The 24,080-nt window shown below is 47.2% G+C and overlaps 1 protein-coding gene across 1 annotated transcript in view; it reads left to right on the forward strand.

The window, feature by feature from the left end:
- Positions 1-24,080, forward strand: part of LOC110516746 (ryanodine receptor 2) — a 563,076-nt gene that overhangs the window by 334,694 nt on the left and 204,302 nt on the right. Inside the window, exons 27-31 of the mRNA XM_036960048.1 lie at positions 588-796; positions 7,791-7,965; positions 14,231-14,439; positions 16,990-17,220; positions 22,276-22,388. Of these exons, the coding sequence (XP_036815943.1) occupies positions 588-796; positions 7,791-7,965; positions 14,231-14,439; positions 16,990-17,220; positions 22,276-22,388 (937 nt within the window). The remainder of the gene's footprint in view (positions 1-587; positions 797-7,790; positions 7,966-14,230; positions 14,440-16,989; positions 17,221-22,275; positions 22,389-24,080) is intronic.

Raw genomic sequence — 24,080 nt, forward strand, 5'->3', positions numbered from 1 at the left:
TGTTTCAGCAGACATCAGTAACATGTTGTCTGGCCCTGTTGTTTCAGCAGCCAGAGCAGACATCAGTAACATGTTATCTGGCCCTGTTGTTTCAGCAGCCAGAGCAGACACCAGTAACATGTTATCTGGCCCTGTTGTTTCAGCAGCCAAAGCAGACACCAGTAACATGTTATCTGGCCCTGTTGTTTCAGCAGCCAAAGCAGACACCAGTAACATGTAATCTGGCCCTGTTGTTCCAGCAGACATCAGTAACATGTTGTCTGGCCCTGTTGTTTCAGCAGCTAGAGCAGACATCAGTAACATGTTGTCTGGCCCTGTTGTTTCAGCAGCCAGAGCAGACATCAGTAACATGTTGTGTGGCCCTGTTGTTTCAGCAGACACCAGTAACATGTTGTGTGGCCCTGTTGTTTCAGCAGACACCAGTAACATGTTGTGTGGCCCTGTTGTTTCAGCAGACATCAGTAACATGTTGTCTGACCCTGTTGTTTCAGCAGCCAGAGCAGACACCAGTAACATGTTGTCTGACCCTGTTGTTTCAGCAGCCAGAGCAGACACCAGTAACATGTTGTCTGGCCCTGTTGTTTCAGCAGCCAGAGCAGACACCAGTAACATGTCTGCTGAGCGGTTCCGTATCTTCCGAGCTGAGAAGACGTACAGTGTGAACGCTGGGAAGTGGTACTTTGAGTTTGAGGTGCTGACGTCAGGCGAGATGAGGGTCGGCTGGGCACGGCCTGGCTGTCTACCGGACCAGGAGCTGGGCTCTGACCAACACGCCTTCGTCTTTGACGGGTTCAAGGTGAGTCAGGAACTCCCACACACCTTTACTGATTATCGTTATTTGAGGTTTATTAAAATATATGTTTCAACATGTAGAAGAAGGTTACAACGTCTAGACCTTCACAAGTGTTCACAGAACTATCAGAGCTGACATGTCTAGAGTCGGTCAGTATAAATGAAAAGCGGACATGTCTAGAGTCGGTCAGTATAAATGAAAAGCTGACATGTCTAGAGTCGGTCAGTATAAATGAAAAGCTGACATGTCTAGTGTCTGTCAGTATAATATTAACAAGTCATATAAGATGTTGTACGGACTCACTCTGTGTGCAATAATAGTGTTTAACCTGATAGTTGAATGACTTCCTGATCTCTGTACTTCACACATACAATTATCAGTCGCACAGTGAATTTCAAACACAGATTCAACCACAAAGACCAGGGAGGTTTTCCAATGCCACACAGAAGGGCACCTATTGGTAGATAGGTAAACATAAAAAAAAGCTGACATTGAATATCCCTTTGAGCCTGGTGAAGTTATTAATTACACTTTGGATGGTGTATCAATACATCCAGTCACTGGAGCTCAGCACAAGCAACATCCTAGAGGAGAACCTGGTTCAGTCTGCTTTCCACCAGACACTGGGAGATGAATTCACATTTCAGCAGGACGATAACCTATGTTCCTGAGAGGACCCGGGTTACAGTTTTGGCTTAAATCTACGTGAAAAGAGCTTGAAGAATTTTGAAAAGAATAATAGGTAAATGTTGCACAATTCAGGTGTGGAAAGATCTTAGAGAATTACCCAGAAAGACTCACAGCTGTAATCGCTCTTAGAGAATTACCCAGAAAGACTCACAGCTGTAATCGCTCTTAGAGAATTACCCAGAAAGACTCACAGCTGTAATCGATCTTAGAGAATTACCCAGAAAGACTCACAGCTGTAATCACTCTTAGAGGATTACCCAGAAAGACTCACAGCTGAAATCGCTCTTAGAGAATTACCCAGAAAGACTCACAGCTGTAATCGATCTTAGAGAATTACCCAGAAAGACTCACAGCTGTAATCACTCTTAGAGGATTACCCAGAAAGACTCACAGCTGAAATCGCTCTTAGAGAATTACCCAGAAAGACTCACAAGTATAATCGCTCTTAGAGAATTACCCACTCACAGCTGTAATTGCTGCCAAAGGTGCTTCTACAAAGTATTGACTCAGGGGTGTGAATACTTAGTCAGCAGGACACCTCTCGACAACTTCCCGCGAAATTGGAGGGCTGCAATTCAAATAAATAATCATAAACATTAAGGATATTAAACATCTAGGTACATACAAGTGTCTTATATTGGTTAAAAGCTTAATTAATCTAACTGCATTGTCCGATTTACAATAGGCTTTACAGCGAAAGCATGCCATGCGATTGTTTGGTCTAAAGTAGTGAGCCCTATAGGCCCTGGTCTAAAGTAGTGCACTACTACCCTATAGGACCTGGTCTAAAGTAGTGCACTACTACCCTATAGGACGGAGCCTCACGTCAAAACCAAACAGGCTTCGTAAAATCATTAAGGGCTATTAAATATTCACTTACTTTTTGAAAACCTTCCTCTGATTTGCAATCCAAAGGGTCCCAGCTACAACATGCATGGTCGTTTTGTTAGATAAAATCCTTCTTTATATCCCAAAAAAGTCAGTTTAGTTGGCGCCCTCGATTTGAGTAATCCACTCGTTCAACATGCAGAGAAAGGAATCCAAAATGTGCTGCTAAACTTAGTTAAAACAAGTCAAAATACATTTCTACTTAATCCTCAGGTACCCTAAAATGTAATTAAACTATAATATTAAATAATTAATAATAATAATAATTATTATTAAATAACCCATAAAGAATTATGTTCAATAGAAAAGCTAAATTAGCAAGTGCTAATTTAAACTTAAATTAAATTCTAAACAAATCCTTTTTGTCGCGTGCGCACAGACTGATTTCTAACTCAGACTCCCTGTACCAAAACTCAAAATGATTCCTCGTTTGGGAAGAAACAAGCCTGAAACCTTGAATATAGAATGTTGACATCTAGTGGAAGCCATAGGAATTGCAATCTGGGAGCCGGAATTGCATAGGACTCATAGCTTATCCATTGTAAGAGCATGGGCTCTCAAAAAAAAACAAACATCCGGTTGGTTTTTCTTTGGATTTTCTCCTACCATATCAATTGTGTTATAGTCTCATACATTATTTAAATATTTCTGTATTATTTTAACGTTTCTACAAACGTCAGAGTGTTTTCTATCCAATTCTATGCATCTCCTGGCTTCTGGGCCTGAGGAACAGGCAGTTTACTTTGGGCACGTAAGTCAGACAGGAAGTGGAGAAAAATAGCCTGAAGAAGTTATGTAAATTCGATTTTCAACAAATAAAATGTCTAAAAACATGTTTTTCGTTGTGTGTAAATTAGTGAGATTTTTTTTTTATTTTTATTTTTAATTTAGTCTGTAACACAACAACATGTGGATTAAGGAGTAAGAATACTTTCTGAATGCACTGTATGTACAACAACAATAACAACAATAACAATGACAACGATAACAGCAGGGATCATATGACTTTTAAAACAACCCACAAACTGGTTGAATTATTCAAATTATTCAACAAAAACCTCTGATTGGATTAGCAAAAAGTCATCACCGTTATTTAGTTGTTGTTTTCACCCAACTTTTAGCCTAATTCCAATGACATGGTGAATTATTTTGTCAAATTCACGTTCGTTGACAACTCATCCACATGTGTATTAAAACTAGACTGACTAACTGAACTGACTAACTGAACTGACGGCTGCACCCTTATAAGCACCTTATAAGCACCTTATAAACACCTTATAAGCACCTTATAAGCACCTTATAAACACTTATAAAGACCTTATAAACTGCACTAGCACCATAAACCCCTGTTGTTGTGACATGTGGTAATAGATCATGTTGATTAGAAACTGGCTGTACTTGCTGTTGAAACTTAACATCTAAAAAACCCACATGGAAACTGGAAACTGTGTTTCCGTCAGGAGAGCTTGTAGAAGACAGCTAGCTACATCGTGAAGTGTTGCATTGTGATTGAAGTCGCCAACCTGATAAGTGTTAATCACTCATGTCACTAGACAGTCAAATCATGAATGGGGGGCAAAGGGTTTGGCTTGAATGTACTGTTTAAATGTACATACCACACGGGAACTCTCTCTCTCTCTCTCTCTCTCTCTCTCTCTCTCTCTCTCTCTCTCTCTCTCTCTCTCTCTCTCTCTCTCTCTCTCTCTCTCTCTCTCTCTCAATTCAATTCAATTCAATTCAATTCAAGGGCTTTATTGGCATGGGAAACATGTGTTAACATTGCCAAAGCAAGTGAGGTAGACAACATACAAAGTGAATATATAAAGTGAAAAACAACAAAAATTAACAGTAAACATTACACATACAGAGGTTTCAAAACAATAAAGACATTACAAATGTCATATTATATATATATACAGTGTTTTAACAATGTACAAATGGTTAAAGGACACAAGATAAAATAAATAAGCATAAATATGGGTTGTATTTACAATGGTGTGTGTTCTTCACTGGTTGCCCTTTTCTTGTGGCAACAGGTCACAAATCTTGCTGCTGTGATGGCACACTGTGGAATTTCACCCAGTAGATATGGGAGTTTTTCAAAATTGGATTTGTTTTCGAATTCTTTGTGGATCTGTGTAATCTGAGGGAAATATGTCTCTATAATATGGCCTCTCTCTTTCTTTCTTCTTTCTCCCTCTCTTCTCTCTTTCTCTCCTATCTCTCTCTCTCCCATCTTCTCTCTCCCTCTCTTCTCCCTCCCTCTCTTCTCTCTCTCTCTCTCTCTCCTATATATCTCTCTCTCCCATCTTCTCTCTCCCTCTCTTCTCTCTCCCTCTCTTCTCTCTCTCTCCCATCTTCTCTCTCCCTCTATCTCTCTCTCTCTCTCTCCTCTCTCTTTCTTCTTTCTCCCTCTCTTCTCTCTCTCTCTCTCTTCTCTCTTTCTCTCTCTCACCTCTCTCTCTCTCTCTCTCCTATCTCTCTCTCTCTCCCCTCTCGCTCTCTCTCTTCTATCTCTCTCTCTCCCCTCTCTCTCTCTCTCTCTCTCTCTCTCTCTCTCTCTCTCTCTCTCCTCTCTCTCTCTCTCTGTCTCTCCCTCTCTCTCCCCTCTCTTCTCTCTCTCTCTCTCTCTGTGTCTCTCTCCCTCTCTCCCCCCTCTATCTCTCTCTCCCCTCCCCCCCCCCCTCTCTCTCTCCCCTCTCTCTCCCCCCTCCTCCTCTCTCTCTCTCTCTCTCTCTCTCTGGCTCTCCCTTCTCTCCCCCTCCCTCTCTCTCTCTCCTATCTCTCTCTCTTCCAACTTCTCTCTTTCTCTCTCCATCTCTTCTCTCTCTCTCTCTCTCTCTCTCTCTCTCTCTCTCCTATCTATCTCTCTCCCCCCCTCTCTCTCTCTCGCCCCTCTCTCTCCCCCCTCCCTCTCTCTCCCCTCTCTTCTCTCTCTCTCTCTCCCCCTTCCCTCTCTCTCTCTCTCTCTCTCTCCACCCTCACCCCCTCTCTCTCTCTATCTCTCCCTCTCTCTCCCCTCTCTTCTCTCTCTCTCTCTCCCCCCTCCCTCTTTCTCTCTCTCTCTCTCCACCCCCACCCCCACCCCCTCCCTCTCTCTCTTCTCTCTTCTCTCTCTCTCTCCCCCTAAATCAACAGTACTATAATGTTTGATGCCACCATCACCAATCTGAGGTTATAAAGAGGGGTGCTTCCCCCTGGTGGACGTGATCAGAACATCAGCTTGTCTCATGTAGTAACACTGAGTGGACGTGGTCAGAACATCAGCTTGTCTCATGTAGTAACACTGAGTGGACGTGGTCAGAACATCAGCTTGTATGTAGTAACACTGAGTGGACGTGGTCAGAACATCAGCTTGTATGTAGTAACACTGAGTGGACGTGGTCAGAACATCAGCTTGTCTCATGTAGTAACACTGAGTGGACGTGGTCAGAACATCAGCTTGTCTCATGTAGTAACACTGAGTGGACGGGGTCAGAACATCAGCTTGTATGTAGTAACACTGAGTGGACGTGGTCAGAACATCAGCTTGTCTCATGTAGTAACACTGAGTGGACGTGGTCAGAACATCAGCTTGTATGTAGTAACACTGAGTGGACGTGGTCAGAACATCAGCTTGTATGTAGTAACACTGAGTGGACGTGATCAGAACATCAGCTTGTCTCATGTAGTAACACTGAGTGGACGTGGTCAGAACATCAGCTTGTATGTAGTAACACTGAGTGGACGAAACATTAGGAACTCTTTTCATGACAGACTGACCAGGTGAATCCAGGTGAAAGATATGATCCCTTATTGATGTCACCTGTTAAATCCACTTCAATCAGTGTAGATGAAGGGGAGGAGTCAGGTTAAAGAAGGATTTTTAAGCCTTGAGACAGTTGAGACATGGATTGTGTATGTGTGGCATTCAGAGGGTGAATGGGCAAGACTAAGGATTTAAGTGCCTTTGAACGGGGTATGGTAGTAGGGTCCAGGCGCACCGGTTTGTGTCAAGAACTGCAACGCTGCTGGGTTTTTCACTCTCAACAGTTTCCCGTGTGTATCAAGAATGGTCCACCAGGCCTCAGCCAACATGACACAACTGTTGGGGAAGCATTGGAGTCAACATGGACCAGCATCCCCTGTGTCACTCTTTAAGACACCTTGTCGAGTCCATGACCCGACGAATCGAGTCTGTTCTGAGGGCAGAAGGGGGTGCAACTCAAATATTAGGAAGGTGTTCCTAATGTTTTGTACACTCACTGTATTTCTCTCTAGTTTAATCATTTAGAGATAAAAAAAAATGCACTTATACACAATTAAACTGGGCTCTAGAAAGATCTCCCGTACTGACTGAGCAGCAGCCCATTCATTGAACTTCCCTACTCTCTCTCTCAGTGGGCAGAGATTAGCAGATGATGAGGCCCTGAGTGACTCACATCACAGCTCTGTGCACTAAACCAAATGGCACCCTATTCCCTATGTAGTGCACTACTTTTGATCAGAGCCCTATGGATCCTGGGCAAAACGTAGTGCACTACAGAGGGAATAGGATGCCTTTTGGGATCACAGGCAGAATCAGGTGGGAGAGGGGGGAGCTATTTCTGCTCTGTGAGAGGACGATGAGAGGTCACGTAGAAGTGTGTGTGTGTGTGGGACGGAGTTGAGGGGGAGCCAGTACATTGTGGGACTGGAAATAGACTGAATGCGTTGGCTGATTGAGGATTCAAGGACTCTCCATGTAATTATAGAGGGGGGAGAGAGGGGGGGGGGGGGGCAAAGAGGGAGAGGGGGAGAGTTCTCCCATCTCCACAGAGGAACTCTGGAGCTCTGTTAGAGTGAACATTGGGTTCTTGGTCACCTCCCTGACCAAGGCCCTTTTCCCCCGATTGGTCAGTTTAGCCGGGCGACCAGCTCTATGGAGAGTCTTGTTGGTTCCAAACCTCTTCCATTTAAGAATGATGGAGGCCACTGTGTTCTTGGGGACCTTCAATGCTGCAGACATGTTTTGGTACCCTTCCCCAGATCTGTGCCTCGACACAATCTTGCTTCGGAGCTCTAAGGACAATTCCTTCGACCTCATGGCTCAATTTTTTTTTTTACTCTGACATTCGCTGGCAACTGTGGGACCTTTAATATAGACAGGTGTGTGTGTGCCTTTCCAAATAATACCACAGGTGGACTCCATGTTCTAGAAACATCTCAAGGATGATCCATGTAAACAGGATGCACCTGACCTCAATTTAGAGTCTCGTAGCAAAGGGTCTGAATACTTATGTAAATAAGGTATCTGTTTTTAAACCTGTTTTCACTTTGTTATTATGGTGAGGATGTTTTATTTTATTTAATACATTTTAGAATAAGGCTGTAATGTAACAAAATGTGGGGGGGAAAAGGGAAGGGGTCTGAATACTGTGTATCCCTGTGTGTGTTCCAGGCCCAGCTGTGGCACCAGGGTAACGAGCACTTCGGCAGGTCCTGGGGTCCAGGTGACGTGGTGGGCTGTATGGTCGATCTGAACGAACACACCATGATGTTCACCCACAACGGAGAGGTGCTCCTGGACCACTCGGGGTCGGAACTGGCCTTCAAGGACTTTGAGGTTTGGGAAGGTCAGTGTGTGTACTGTCTACTCAAAATGACTATCGTACACCACCCTATGGTTCCATGTCTGTCCTACTGTCTACACCACCCTATGGTTCCATGTCTGTCCTACTGTCTACACCACCCTATGGTTCCATGTCTGTCCTACTGTCTACACCACCCTATGGTTCCATGTCTGTCCTACTGTCTACACCACCCTATGGTTCCATGTCTGTCCTACTGTCTACACCACCCTATGGTTCTATGTCTGTCCTACTGTCTACACCACCCTATGGTTCATGTCTGTCCTACTGTCTACACCACCCTATGGTTCCATGTCTGTCCTACTGTCTACACCACCCTATGGTTCCATGTATGTCCTACTGTCTACACCACCCTATGGTTCCATGTCTGTCCTACTGTCTACACCACCCTATGGTTCCATGTCTGTCCTACTGTCTACACCACCCTATGGTTCCATGTCTGTCCTACTGTCTACACCACCCTATGGTTCCATGTCTGTCCTACTGTCTACACCACCCTATGGTTCCATGTCTGTCCTACTGTCTACACCACCCTATGGTTCATGTCTGTCCTACTGTCTACACCACCCTATGGTTCATGTCTGTCCTACTGTCTACACCACCCTATGTGTTAGTCTGTCCTACTGTCTACACCACCCTATGGTTCCATGTCTGTCCTACTGTCTACACCACCCTATGGTTCCATGTCTGTCCTACTGTCTACACCACCCTATGTGTTAGTCTGTCCTACTGTCTACACCACCCTATGGTTCATGTCTGTCCTACTGTCTACACCACCCTATGTGTTAGTCTGTCCTACTGTCTACACCACCCTATGGTTCCATGTCTGTCCTACTGTCTACACCACCCTATGGTTCCATGTCTGTCCTACTGTCTACACCACCCTATGGTTCCATGTCTGTCCTACTGTCTACACCACCCTATGGTTCATGTCTGTCCTACTGTCTACACCACCCTATGGTTCCATGTCTGTCCTACTGTCTACACCACCCTATGGTTCATGTCTGTCCTACTGTCTACACCACCCTATGTGTTAGTCTGTCCTACTGTCTACACCACCCTATGGTTCCATGTCTGTCCTACTGTCTACACCACCCTATGGTTCCATGTCTGTCCTACTGTCTACACCACCCTATGGTTCATGTCTGTCCTACTGACTACACCACCCTATGGTTCATGTCTGTCCTACTGTCTACACCACCCTATGTGTTAGTCTGTCCTACTGTCTACACCACCCTATGGTTCCATGTCTGTCCTACTGTCTACACCACCCTATGGTTCTATGTCTGTCCTACTGTCTACCCCACCCTATGTGTTAGTCTGTCCTACTGTCTACACCAACCCTATGTGTTAGTCTGTCCTACTGTCTACACCACCCTATGTGTTAGTCTGTCCTACTGTCTACACCACCCTATGTGTTAGTCTGTCCTACTGTCTACACCACCCTATGTGTTAGTCTGTCCTACTGTCTACACCACCCTATGGTTCCATGTCTGTCCTACTCTCTACACCACCCTATGTGTTAGTCTGTCCTACTGTCTACACCATCCTATGTGTTAGTCTGTCCTACTGTCTACACCACCCTATGTGTTAGTCTGTCCTACTGTCTACACCACCCTATGGTACCATGTCTGTCCTACTGTCTACACCACCCTATGTGTTAGTCTGTCCTACTGTCTACACCACCCTATGTGTTAGTCTGTCCTACTGTCAACCTCACTACCCCACCCTATGTGTTAGTCTGTCCTACTGTCAACCTCACTACCCCACCCTAGGTGTTAGTCTGTCCTATTGTCTACCTCACTACCCCACCCTAGGTGTTAGTCTGTCCTATTGTCAACCTCACTACCCCACCCTAGGTGTTAGTCTGTCCTATTGTCAACCTCACTACCCCACCCTAGGTGTTAGTCTGTCCTATTGTCAACCTCACTACCCCACCCTAGGTGTTAGTCTGTCCTATTGTCAACCTCACTACCCCACCCTAGGTGTTAGTCTGTCCTATTGTCAACCTCACTACCCCACCCTAGGTGTTAGAGTCTTGTCCTATTGTCAATCCCTGTCTGTCTGTTGGCTTACTCTCAACATCAACACCATCTATTTGTCAGAAGAGATGTTCTGTCTGGAGCTAGAGAGGAGCTTTCCTGTCACTTTGCTGATGCTGTCTAACCGAGGTGGACTTAAACCAAACGGTTGGCAGTCGCTGGACAAGCTCCGTTCTCGACCTATCAACGGGACCTAAAGAGAACAAACTGGACGAGCACCGTTCTCGACCTATCAACGGGACCTAAAGAGAACAAACTGGACGAGCTCCATTCTCGACCTATCAACGGGACCTAAAGAGAACAAACTGGACGAGCTCCGTTCTCGACCTATCAACGGGACCTAAAGAGAACAAACTGGACGAGCTCCGTTCTCGACCTATCAACGGGACCTAAAGAGAACAAACTGGACGAGCTCCGTTCTCGACCTATCAACGGGACCTAAAGAGAACAAACTGGACAAGCTCCGTTCTCGACCTATCAACGGGACCTAAAGAGAACAAACTAGACAAGCTCCGTTCTCGACCTATCAACGGGACCTAAAGAGAACAAACTGGACGAGCTCCGTTCTCGACCTATCAACGGGACCTAAAGAGAACAAACTGGACGAGCTCCGTTCTCGACCTATCAACGGGACCTAAAGAGAACCAACTGGACGAGCTCCGTTCTCGACCTATCAACGGGACCTAAAGAGAACAAACTGGACGAGCTCCGTTCTCGACCTATCAACGGGACCTAAAGAGAACCAACTGGACGAGCTCCGTTCTCGACCTATCAACGGGACCTAAAGAGAACAAACTGGACGAGCTCCGTTCTCGACCTATCAACGGGACCTAAAGAGAACAAACTGGACGAGCTCCGTTCTCGACCTATCAACGGGACCTAAAGAGAACAAACTGGACGAGCTCCGTTCTCGACCTATCAACGGGACCTAAAGAGAACAAACTGGACGAGCTCCGTTCTCGACCTATCAACGGGACCTAAAGAGAACAAACTGGACGAGCTCCGTTCTCGACCTATCAACGGGACCTAAAGAGAACAAACTGGACGAGCTCCGTTCTCGACCTATCAACGGGACCTAAAGAAAAGACGGTAATATTATTTTTCGCGGAATCGTGAACTAGGATACGGATAGGGTGTCTTTTCTACACATCGTAGCCTCAGGGAAGGTGGGGGGACAGGGTGTCTTTTCTACACATCGTAGCCTCAGGGAAGGTGGGGGGACAGGGTGTCTTTTCTACACATCGTAGCCTCAGGGAAGGTGGGGGGACAGGGTGTCTTTTCTACACATCGTAGCCTCAGGGAAGGTGGGGGGACAGGGTGTCTTTTCTACACATCGTAGCCTCAGGGAAGGTGGGGGGACAGGGTGTCTTTTCTACACATCGTAGCCTCAGGGAAGGTGGGGGGACAGGGTGTCTTTTCTACACATCGTAGCCTCAGGGAAGGAGGGGGGACAGGGTGTCTTTTCTACACATCGTAGCCTCAGGGAAGGTGGGGGGACAGGGTGTCTTTTCTACACATCGTAGCCTCAGGGAAGGTGGGGGGACAGGGTGTCTTTTCTACACATCGTAGCCTCAGGGAAGGTGGGGGGACAGGGTGTATTTTCTACACATCGTAGCCTCAGGGAAGGTGGGGGGACAGGGTGTCTTTTCTACACATCGTAGCCTCAGGGAAGGTGGGGGGACAGGGTGTCTTTTCTACACATCGTAGCCTCAGGGAAGGTGGGGGGACAGGGTGTCTTTTCTACACATCATAGCCTCAGGGAAGGTGGGGGGACAGGGTGCGCTGTCAACAGCTGGTGCGCGATCTCTAATGTTAAGGAAGTCTCAAGTTTTTTTCTCACCTGAGTTAGAATACCTCATGATAAGCTGTAGACACTACTATTTACCAAGAGAGTTCTCATCTACACTGAGTGGACAAAACATTAAGAACACCTGCTCTTTCCATGCCATAGCCTGACCAGGTGAATCCAGGTGAAAGATATGCTCCCTTATTGATGTCACCTGTTAAATCCACTTCAATCAATGTAGATGATATGATCCGATAACATTGAGGAGTTTACCATATCAGTCACCGGCTTCATTAATAAGTGCATCGATGACATCGTCCCCACAAGGACCGTACGTACATATCCCAACCAGAAGCCATGGATTACAGGCAACATCCACGCTGAGCTAAAGGCTAGAGCTGCTGCTTTCCTGCAGCGGGACACTAAGCCGGACGCTTATAAGAAATCCCGTTACGACTTCCGACGAGCAATCAAACAGGCAAAGTATCAATACAGGACTAATATCGAATCCTGATATCGCCTGCTCTGACCCTCGTCGAATGTGGCAGGACTTCACGGATCACAAAGGGAAACCCAGCCGTGAACTGCCCAGTGACGCGAACCCACCAGACAAGCTAAATGCCTTCTATGTCCGCTTCGAGGCAAGCAATGCTGAACCATGCATTAGATGACCCGCTGTTCCAGGTGAATGCGTAATCTCGCTCTCCATAGCCGATGTGACTAAGACTTTTAAACAGGTTAACATTCACAAGACACATTACTCAGAGCATGCACTGACCAGCTGGCACGTGTCTTCAACCTTTCCCTCACTCAGTCTGTAATACCTACATGTTTCAAGTGGTACCGATGCACCAAGTCCGGGAACAGCTTCTACCCCCAAGTCATAGACTGTTCTCTCTGCAACCACACGACAAGTGGTACCGATGCACCAAGTCCGGGAACAGCTTCTACCCCCGAGTCATAGACTGTTCTCTCTGCAACCACACGACAAGCCGTACCGATGCATCAAGTCCGGGAACAGCTTCTACCCCCGAGTCATAAGACTGCTAAATAGTTAGTCCGGGTAGCTATTGGTTAACTATTTAACGATCTGCATGGACCCTTTTTGTACTTCTCTTTTGACTCATTACACATGCTGCTGTTACTGTTTATTATCTACCCTGTTGCCTAGTCACTTTACCCATAACTATATGTACATATCTACCTCAATTACCTCAAACCCCTGCACATCCACTCAGTACTGGTACCCCCTGTATATAGCCATGTTATTACCTCATACCCCTGCACATCCACTCTGTACTGGTACCCCCTGTATATAACCATGTTATTACCTCATACCCCTGCACATCTACTCAGTACTGGTACCCCCTGTATATAGCCATGTTATTACCTCATACCCCTGCACATCCACTCAGTACTGGTACCCCCTGTATATAGCCATGTTATTACCTCATACCCCTGCACATCCACTCAGTACTGGTACCCCCTGTATATAGCCATGTTATTACCTCATACCCCTGCACATCCACTCAGTACTGGTTACCCCCTGTATATAGCCATGTTATTACCTCATACCCCTGCACATCTACTCAGTACTGGTACCCCCTGTATATAGCCATGTTATTACCTCATACCCCTGCACATCCACTCAGTACTGGTACCCCCTGTATATAGCCATGTTATTACCTCATACCCCTGCACATCCACTCAGTACTGGTACCCCCTGTATATAGCCATGTTATTACCTCATACCCCTGCACATCCACTCAGTACTGGTACCCCCTGTATATAGCCATGTTATTACCTCATACCCCTGCACATCCACTCAGTACTGGTACCCTGTATATATAGCCATGTTATTACCTCATACCCCTGCACATCCACTCAGTACTGGTACCCTGTGTATATAGCCATGTTATTACCTCATACCCCTGCACATCCACTCAGTACTGGTACCCCCTGTATATAGCCATGTTATTACCTCATACCCCTGCACATCCACTCAGTACTGGTACCCCCTGTATATAGCCATGTTATTACCTCATACCCCTGCACATCCACTCAGTACTGGTACCCTGTGTATATAGCCATGTTATTACTCAGCAGGCTGTGTGTCCAGGGAGGGTAGAGGTGTGGTATTCTTCCATGCAGCAAGCTGACTGTCCAGAGCACATTGATGTCAGTGTTACCTACTGGTTAGGATAAGATAAGAACACATTGATGTTGTTACCTACTGGTTAGGATAAGATAAGAACACATTGATGTCAGTGTTACCTACTGGTTAGGATAAGATAAGAACACATTGATGTTGTCACCTATGGGCCGTTCTGGCTCCTGTCCTATGGGCCGTTCTGGCGTACGTTCCTCTAATGGTTCTTCTAACATAACAATGTCCTCTCTGTCCTCTCTGTCCTCTCTGCAGGGTTCATCCCGGTGTGCAGCCTGGGTGTTTGCCAGGTTGGGAGGATGAACTTTGGTAAGGACGTGAGCACGCTGAAGTACTTCACCATCTGTGGTCTGCAGGAAGGCTACGAGCCCTTCGCCGTCAACATGAACAGAGACCTCACCATGTGGCTCAGCAAGAGACTGTCTCAGTTCATCCCCGTACCTCCGCAGCATGAACACATTGAGGTGAGGGTCCAGTCGCTATCCTGTTTAGCCATGTTGCTTTAAAAAAAACGTTCTGTTGTTGACAAGACTGTCCTTGAACCTTGACCCTGCTCCCCCTGGTGTAATTGTGTGTGTAGAGTTTGATAAGTGAACCTCTGTTTATAAGCCTCTTTATATGTGTTGTTGACCACCCTGAACAAGGCAGTTTAACCCCACTGTTTCCCTGAACAAGGCAGTTTAACCCGGCTGTTCCCCTGAACAAGGCAGTTTAACCCCGCTGTTTCCCTGAACAAGGCAGTTTAACCCCACTGTTTCCCTGAACAAGGCAGTTTAACCCCGCTGTTCCCCTGAACAAGGCAGTTTAACCCCGCTGTTCTCCTGAACAAGGCAGTTTAACCCCCTGCTGTTCCCCTGAACAAGGCAGTTTAACCCCTGCTGTTCCCCTGAACAAGGCAGTTTAACCCCGCTGTTTCCCTGAACAAGGCAGTTTAACCCCCGCTGTTCCCCTGAACAAGGCAGTTTAACCCCGCTGTTCCCCTGAACAAGGCAGTTTAACCCCGCTGTTCCACTGAACAAGGCAGTTTAACCCCGCTGTTTCCCTGAACAAGGCAGTTTAACCCCCGCTGTTCCCCTGAACAAGGCAGTTTAACCCCGCTGTTCCCCTGAACAAGGCAGTTTAACCCCGCTGTTCCCCTGAACAAGGCAGTTTAACCCCACTGTTCTCCTGAACAAGGCAGTTTAACCCCGCTGTTCCCCTGAACAAGGCAGTTTAACCCCGCTGTTTCCCTGAACAAGGCAGTTTAACCCCTGCTGTTCCCCTGAACAAGGCAGTTTAACCCCGCTGTTCCCCTGAACAAGGCAGTTTAACCCCGCTGTTCCCCTGAACAAGGCAGTTTAACCCCGCTGTTCCCCTGAACAAGGCAGTTTAACCCCGCTGTTCCCCTGAACAAGGCAGTTTAACCCCGCTGTTCCCCTGAACAAGGCAGTTTAACCCCGCTGTTCCCCTGAACAAGGCAGTTTAACCCCCGCTGTTCCCCTGAACAAGGCAGTTTAACCCTGCTGTTCCCCTGAACAAGGCAGTTTAACCCCGCTGTTCCCCTGAACAAGGCAGTTTAAACCCCACTGTTCCCCTGAAAAAGGCAGTTTAACCCCGCTGTTCCCCTGAACAAGGTAGTTTAACCCCGCTGTTCCCCTGAACAAGGCAGTTTAACCCCGCTGTTCCCCTGAACAAGGCAGTTTAACCCCGCTGTTCCCCTGAACAAGGCAGTTTAACCCCGCTGTTCCCCTGAACAAGGCAGTTTAACCCCTGCTGTTCCCCTGAACAAGGCAGTTTAACCCCGCTGTTCCCCTGAACAAGGCAGTTTAACCCCGCTGTTCCCCTGAACAAGGCAGTTTAACCCCGCTGTTCCCCTGAACAAGGCAGTTTAACCCCTGCTGTTCCCCTGAACAAGGCAGTTTAACCCCGCTGTTCCCCTGAACAAGGCAGTTTAACCCCGCTGTTCCCCTGAACAAGGCAGTTTAACCCCTGCTGTTCCCCTGAACAAGGCAGTTTAACCCCGCTGTTCCCCTGAACAAGGCAGTTTAACCCCGCTGTTCCCCTGAACAAGGCAGTTTAACCCCGCTGTTCCCCTGAACAAGGCAGTTTAACCCCCGCTGTTCCCCTGAACAAGGCAGTTTAACCCCGCTGTTCCCCTGAACAAGGCAGTTTAACCCCGCTGTTCCCCTGAACAAGGCAGTTTAACCCCACTGTTCCCCTGAAAAAGGCAGTTTAACCCCGCTGTTCCCCTGAACAAGGTAGTTTAACCCCGCTGTTCCCCTGAACAAGGCAGTTTAACCCCGCTGTTCCCCTGAACAAGGCAGTTTAACCCCTGCTGTTCCCCTGAACAAGGCAGTTTAACCCCGCTGTTCCCCTGAACAAGGCAGTTTAACCCCGCTGTTCCCCTGAACAAGGCAGTTTAACCCCGCTGTTCCCCTGAACAAGGCAGTTTAACCCCTGCTGTTCCCCTGAACAAGGCAGTTTAACCCCGCTGTTCCCCTGAACAAGGCAGTTTAACCCCCGCTGTTCCCCGGTAGGCCGCCCTTGAAAATAAGAATGTGTTCTTAACTGACTTGCCTAGTTTTAAATAAAGGTAAAATAAAAAATATTAGTTTTTTTGTAACAACCTATGTTGGTAACCTACCCTGAGGACTGAGAACACCTTCCTAATATTGAGTCGCTGCAACCCCCTTCTGCCCTCAGAACAGACTCAGTTCGTCTGATCCATGTTGACTCCAATGCTTCCCCAACAGTTGTGTCAAGTTGGCTGGATGTTCTTTGGTGTGGTGGACCGTTCATGATGCACACGGATAAACTGTTGAGCGTGAAAAACCCAGCAGCGTTGCAGTTCTTGACACCAACCGGTGCTATGTTGATAACCTATAAAAACTAATATTAATGATACTAGTTCCAAGGATTTGTCTGGCGCTTTACCCATACCCACAGACCTATGTTGACCTGGTATCGTATGGCTATTCAACCAGATGACTCCCCCATAATGCCCTGTTCCCTTTGTCGTCTGGTCTTTCTAAAAGGTCACGAGGATGGATGGCACCGTGGAGACTTTCCCGTGTCTCAAGGTCACCCAGAGGTCGTTCGGCTCCCAGAACAGTAACCCCGACATCACCTTCTATCGCCTCAGCATGCCTATAGAGTGTAACGAGGTGCTGGCCAAGTCACCTGGCGGGACGCTACAGTCTGGCGGGGGCTTCTCCTTCTCCTCTAAGAAAGACCTGGACGACTTTGAGACCGTGTCCGACTTCGAGGTGCTGATGATGATGATGATGATGTCTCCGTCTCCTTCTGTCTCTTTCTCCTTCTGTCTCTGTCTCCTTCTGTCTCTGTCTCCTTCTGTCTCCTTCTGTCTCTGTCTCATTCTGTCTCTGTCTCCTTCTGTCTCTGTCTCCATCTCCTTCTGTCTCTGTCTCCATCTCCTTCTGTCTCTGTCTCCTTCTGTCTCTGTCTCCTTCTGTCTCCGTCTTCGTCTGTCTCCTTCTGTCTCTGTCTCATTCTGTCTCCTTCTGTCTCCATCTCCTTCTGTCTCTGTCTCCTTCTGTCTCCTTCTGTCTCTGCCTCCTTCTGTCTCTGTCTCCTTCTGTCTCCTTCTGTCTCCATCTCCTTCTGTCTCTTTCTCCTTCTGTCTCTTTCTCCTTCTGTCTCAGTCTCCGTCTGTCTCCTTCTGTCTCTGTCTCATTCTGTCTCCATCTCCTTCTGTCTCCATCTCCTTCTGTCTCCTTCTGTCTCTGTCTCCTTCTGTCTCTGTCTCCTGTCTCCTTCTGTCTCTGTCTCCTTCTGTCTCTTTCTCCTTCTGTCTCCATCTCCTTCTGTCTCTGTCTCTGTCTCCTTCTGTCTCCTTCTGTCTCTGTCTCCTTCTGTCTCCTTCTGTCTCTGTCTCATTCTGTCTCTGTCTCCTTCTGTCTCTGTCTCTGTCTCCTTCTGTCTCTGTCTCCATCTCCTTCTGTCTCTGTCTCCATCTCCTTCTGTCTCTGTCTCCTTCTGTCTCCTTCTGTCTCTGTCTCCTTCTGTCTCCGTCTTCGTCTGTCTCCTTCTGTCTGTCTCATTCTGTCTCTTTCTGTCTCCATCTCCTTCTGTCTCTGTCTCCTTCTGTCTCCTTCTGTCTCTGCCTCCTTCTGTCTCCATCTCCTTCTGTCTCTTTCTCCTTCTGTATCTTTCTCCTTCCGTCTCAGTCTCCGTCTGTCTCCTTCTGTCTTTGTCTCATTCTGTCTCCATCTCCTTCTGTCTCTGTCTCCTTCTGTCTCTGTCTCCTTCTGTCTCTGTCTCCTTCTGCCTCCATCTCCTTCTGTCTCCATCTCCTTCTGTCTCTTTCTCCTTCTGTCTCTGTCTCCTTCTGTCTCATTCTGTCTCTGTCTCCTTCTGTCACCGTCTCCGTCTGTATCTGTCTCCTTCTCCTTGTGTCTCTCTCCTTGTGTCTCCTTCTGTCTCCTTCTGTCTCTGTCTCCTTCTGTCTCCTTCTGTCTCCGTCTCCTTCTGTCTCTGTCTCCTTCTGTCTCCGTCTCATTCTGTCTCTGTCTCCCTCTGTCTCCTTCTGTCTCTGTCTCCTTCTGTCTCCGTCTTCTTCTGTCTCCTTCTGTCTCCTTCTGTCTCCTCCTGTCTCCATCTGTCTCCTTCTATCTCCTTCTGTCTCCCACTGTCTCCTTCTGTCTCCATCTCCTTCTGTCTCCTTCTGTCTCTGTCTCCTTCTGTCTCTGTCTCCTGTCTCCGTCTCCTTCTGTCTCTTTCTCCTTCTGTCTCCATCTCCTTCTGTCTCTGTCTCTGTCTCCTTCTGTCTCCTTCTGTCTCTGTCTCCTTCTGTCTCCTTCTGTCTCTGTCTCATTCTGTCTCTGTCTCCTTCTGTCTCTGTCTCTGTCTCCTTCTGTCTCTGTCTCCATCTCCTTCTGTCTCTGTCTCCATCTCCTTCTGTCTCTGTCTCCTTCTGTCTCCGTCTTCGACTGTCTCCTTCTGTCTCTGTCTCATTCTGTCTCCTTCTGTCTCCATCTCCTTTTGTCTCTGTCTCCTTCTGTCTCCTTCTGTCTCTGCCTCCTTCTGTCTCCATCTCCTTCTGTCTCTTTCTCCTTCTGTATCTTTCTCCTTCCGTCTCAGTCTCCGTCTGTCTCCTTCTGTCTTTGTCTCATTCTGTCTCCATCTCCTTCTGTCTCTGTCTCCTTCTGTCTCTGTCTCCTTCTGTCTCTGTCTCCTTCTGCCTCCATCTCCTTCTGTCTCCATCTCCTTCTGTCTCTGTCTCCTTCTGTCACCGTCTCCGTCTGTATCTGTCTCCTTCTCCTTGTGTCTCTCTCCTTGTGTCTCCTTCTGTCTCCTTCTGTCTCTGTCTCCTTCTGTCTCCTTCTGTGTCCGTCTCCTTCTGTCTCTGTCTCCTTCTGTCTCTGTCTCCTTCTGTCTCCGTCTCATTCTGTCTCTGTCTCCCTCTGTCTCCTTCTGTCTCTTTCTCCTTCTGTCTCCGTCTTCTTCTGTCTCCTTCTGTCTCCTTCTGTCTCCTTCTGTCTCCTCCTGTCTCCATCTGTCTCCTTCTATCTCCTTCTGTCTCCCACTGTCTCCTTCTGTCTCCATCTCATTATGTCTCCCTCTATCTCCTTCTGTCTCCCTCCGTCTCCTTCTCCTTCTGTCTCCTTCTGTCTCTGTCTCCTTCTGTCTCCTTCCATCCCCTTCTGTCTATGTCTCCTTCTGTCTCCTTCTGTCTCCTTCTGTCTCCTCCTGTCTCCCTCTGTCTCTGTCTCCTTCTGTCTCCTTCTGTCTCTGTCTCCTTCTGTCTCCTTCTGTCTCCTTCTGTCTCCTTCTGTCTCCTGTCTCCTTCTCCTTCTGTCTCCTTCTGTCTCTGTCTCCTTCTGTCTCCTTCCATCCCCTTCTGTCTATGTCTCCTTCTGTCTCCTTCTGTCTCCTCCTGTCTCCCTCTGTCTCCATCTGTCTCCTCCAACCTCCTTCTCCTTCTGTCTCCTTCTGTCTCTGTCTCCTTCTGTCTCCTTCTGTCTCTGTCTCCTTCAGAACCTCCAACCTTCTTCTCCCCTCTTAGGAGGAAAACGTTATTAATATCTATATACATTTAATACACACAGCTCCCCCGGGACTGCAGAAAAGCAGGAAATTGAGCTTCACTCAGAGTTTTCTCTGTTAGTTAACACTATCAACGTGTCCCTTTACTGTGGTAATTATGATCAAATCAACCCAATATTAGCCACTTTCAATGCAACGTACCAAAAACAAAACGAACTATACAAGACTTAGCATGCAAAACTAACTATGCAAGAGATAGGCAGAGCGCATCGCAGTAGGATTCTATTGCACCGTAACCAGTCAGAGATGCAGTAGGCCTTTATGCAAATAGACCATTGACATATATGGATCTGTGCCATTTACTTTGAACTGGACTGTGTTTACAGCATGAGCAGTCGTGAGTAGATGAACTGGACTGTGTTTACAGCATGAGCAGTCGTGAGTAGATGAACTGGACTGTGTTTACAGCATGAGCAGTCGTGAGTAGATGAACTGGACTGTGTTTACAACATGAGCAGTCGTGAGTAGATGAACTGGACTGTGTTTACAGCATGAGCAGTCGTGGGTAGATGTGCTTGTTTCGCAGTGAAAGTGAGAGCTGCATGTAGCCACGTGTGCACATTTGTTCATATCCTTTGCTATTTAGTGAGTTATTAGCCCAGTTATAGATCATGTGTTAATATCCTTTGCTAGTTAGTGAATTAATAGCCCAGTTATAGATCATTTGTTCATATCCTTTGCTAGTTAGTGAGTTATTAGCCCAGTTATAGATCATTTGTTCATATCCTTTGCTAGTTAGTGAATTATTAGCCCAGTTATAGATCATTTGTTCATATCCTTTGCTATTTAGTGAGTTATTAGCCCAGTTATAGATCATTTGTAGTCAGCAATAGGGGAGGGATTGCTTCCTACAAGAGCACAAAATGTGTACATTTCTAGACATCTTTGAAAAAGCCAGTCAGGTAAAGAGCTTTATTTTGTCTTAAAGGGGCAGTGTTGTATTTTGAGACAAGCTTGAATAAGCTACGTAACCAATTGGCAGAGGGAAGCATCATTTGTCTGATTCTCTGTAATAATGGTATGGGATTATTAATTAACTTTATGTTGTAAATTGCATCAAACGCCACAACAAAAATGTTCAGTCACCTCCGTGTCTGAAGGACAAGTGGATCAACAGGTTGATGTCAATCCCTACATGTTGTTTTCTTCAATAGTCTGATGGAATGTAGATCTGCATTGGACACCACACATTGGCTGCTACTGTAGGCTGAACGATAGAACAGCTCATTTCCATGTTAAAATATTATGGGATGCATTTTCTCCATTGTTTTTAATGTTAAGCCACTCTGGTAGACCTCTCTGGTAGGCCTCTCTGGTAGGCCTCTCTGGTAGGCCTCTCTGGTAGACCTCTCTGGTAGACCTCTCTGGTAGGCCTCTCTGGTAGACCTCTCTGGTAGACCTCTCTGGTAGGCCTCTCTGGTAGACCTCTCTGGTAGGCCTCTCTGGTAGACCTCTCTGGTAGGCCTCTCTGGTAGGCCTCTCTGGTAGGCCTCTCTGGTAGACCTCTCTGGTAGGCCTCTCTGGTAGACCTCTCTGGTAGACCTCTCTGGTAGGCCTCTCAAGTAGGCCTCTCTGGTAGGCCTCTCTGGTAGGCCTCTCTGGTAGACCTCTCTGGTAGGCCTCTCTGGTAGACCTCTCTGGTAGACCTCTCTGGTAGGCCTCTCTGGTAGACCTCTCTGGTAGGCCTCTCTGGTAGGCCTCTCTGGTAGGCCTCTCTGGTAGACCTCTCTGGTAGGCCTCTCTGGTAGGCCTCTCTGGTAGGCTTCTCTGGTAGGCCTCTCTGGTAGACCTCTCTGGTAGGCCTCTCTGGTAGACCTCTCTGGTAGACCTCTCTGGTAGGCCTCTCTGGTAGGCCTCTCTGATAGATATCTCTGGTAGGCCTCTCTGATAGAACTCTCTGGTAGGCCACTCTGGTAGAACTCTCTGGTAGGCCTCTCTGGTAGGACACTGTGGTAGGCCTCTGTGGTAGGCCGCTATGGTAGGCCCACATTATGATGAAATAGCCACAGTGACGTGATTGGCCAGTGAGGCTGTACCTGCTTTAAATGTGCTATATTAACCGCGTTCACAGTAAACTCACGACGGAAGTTACACAGAACATTCAACAAGGTTCAAGTCGTTCGCTCAACAGACCTGAAATCTGCTCGCTGACCGATTTAAAAAAAACATTAGAAATCTAGAAATGTACCTTTTTCTGTTGTTGTAGTCGTTGTAATATTTGTTTCATGTTCCAGTTTGTTCCCTCTTCTCCTCAGGTGTTGACGAAGTCTGCCCACTGCACCCTGGGCTCCAGCCTGGACAAGGAGAAGGACCAGTTCAACAACCACAAAGACTACAACCAGGAGAAGCCCTCCGCGTTAAAGCAGAGGTTTGTAGATTACAGTTAGGACCAGGGGGGTTTTCCCTGCAGGGACTCTATACCACCGCTACAGTTCAACAACCACAAAGACTACAACCAGGAGAAACCCTCCGCGTTAAAGCAGAGGTTTGTAGATTACAGTTAGGACCAGGGGGGTTTTCCCTGCAGGGACTCTATACCACCGCTATAGTTCAACAACCACAAAGACTACAACCAGGAGAAACCCTCCGCGTTAAAGCAGAGGTTTGTAGATTACAGTTAGGACCAGGGGGGTTTTCCCTGCAGGGACTCTATACCACCGCTACAGTTCAACAACCACAAAGAATACAACCAGGAGAAACCCTCCGCGTTAAAGCAGAGGTTTGTAGATTACAGTTAGGACCAGGGGGGTTTTCCCTGCAGGGACTCTATACCCCCGCTATAGTTCAACAACCACAAAGACTACAACCAGGAGAAACCCTCCGCGTTAAAGCAGAGGTTTGTAGATTACAGTTAGGACCAGGGGGGTTTTCCCTGCAGGGACTCTATACCACCGCTATAGTTCAACAACCACAAAGACTACAACCAGGAGAAACCCTCCGCGTTAAAGCAGAGGTTTGTAGATTACAGTTAGGACCAGGGGTGTTTTCCCTGCAGGGACTCTATACCACCGCTATAGTTCAACAACCACAAAGACTACAACCAGGAGAAACCCTCCGCGTTAAAGCAGAGGTTTGTAGATTACAGTTAGGACCAGGGGGGTTTTCCCTGCAGGGACTCTATACCACCGCTATAGTTCAACAACCACAAAGACTACAACCAGGAGAAACCCTCCGTGTTAAAGCAGAGGTTTGTAGATTACAGTTAGGACCAGGGGGGTTTTCCCTGCAGGGACTCTATACCACCGCTACAGTTCAACAACCACAAAGACTACAACCAGGAGAAACCCTCCACGTTAAAGCAGAGGTTTGTAGATTACAGTTAGGACCAGGGGGGTTTTCCCTGCAGGGACTCTATACCCCCGCTATAGTTCAACAACCACAAAGACTACAACCAGGAGAAACCCTCCGCGTTAAAGCAGAGGTTTGTAGATTACAGTTAGGACCAGGGGGGTTTTCCCTGCAGGGACTCTATACCACCGCTACAGTTCAACAACCACAAAGACTACAACCAGGAGAAACCCTCCGCGTTAAAGCAGAGGTTTGTAGATTACAGTTAGGACCAGGGGGGTTTTCCCTGCAGGGACTCTATACCACCGCTATAGTTCAACAACCACAAAGACTACAACCAGGAGAAACCCTCCGCGTTAAAGCAGAGGTTTGTAGATTACAGTTAGGACCAGGGGGGTTTTCCCTGCAGGGACTCTATACCACCGCTATAGTTCAACAACCACAAAGACTACAACCAGGAGAAACCCTCCGTGTTAAAGCAGAGGTTTGTAGATTACAGTTAGGACCAGGGGGGTTTTCCCTGCAGGGACTCTATACCACCGCTACAGTTCAACAACCACAAAGACTACAACCAGGAGAAACCCTCCACGTTAAAGCAGAGGTTTGTAGATTACAGTTAGGACCAGGGGAGTTTTCCCTGCAGGGACTCTATACCCCCGCTATAGTTCAACAACCACAAAGACTACAACCAGGAGAAACCCTCCACGTTAAAGCAGAGGTTTGTAGATTACAGTTAGGACCAGGGGGGTTTTCCCTGCAGGGACTCTATACC

Source organism: Oncorhynchus mykiss, chromosome 23, assembly GCF_013265735.2.
Source record: "Oncorhynchus mykiss isolate Arlee chromosome 23, USDA_OmykA_1.1, whole genome shotgun sequence".
Lineage (NCBI taxonomy): Eukaryota > Metazoa > Chordata > Actinopteri > Salmoniformes > Salmonidae > Oncorhynchus > Oncorhynchus mykiss.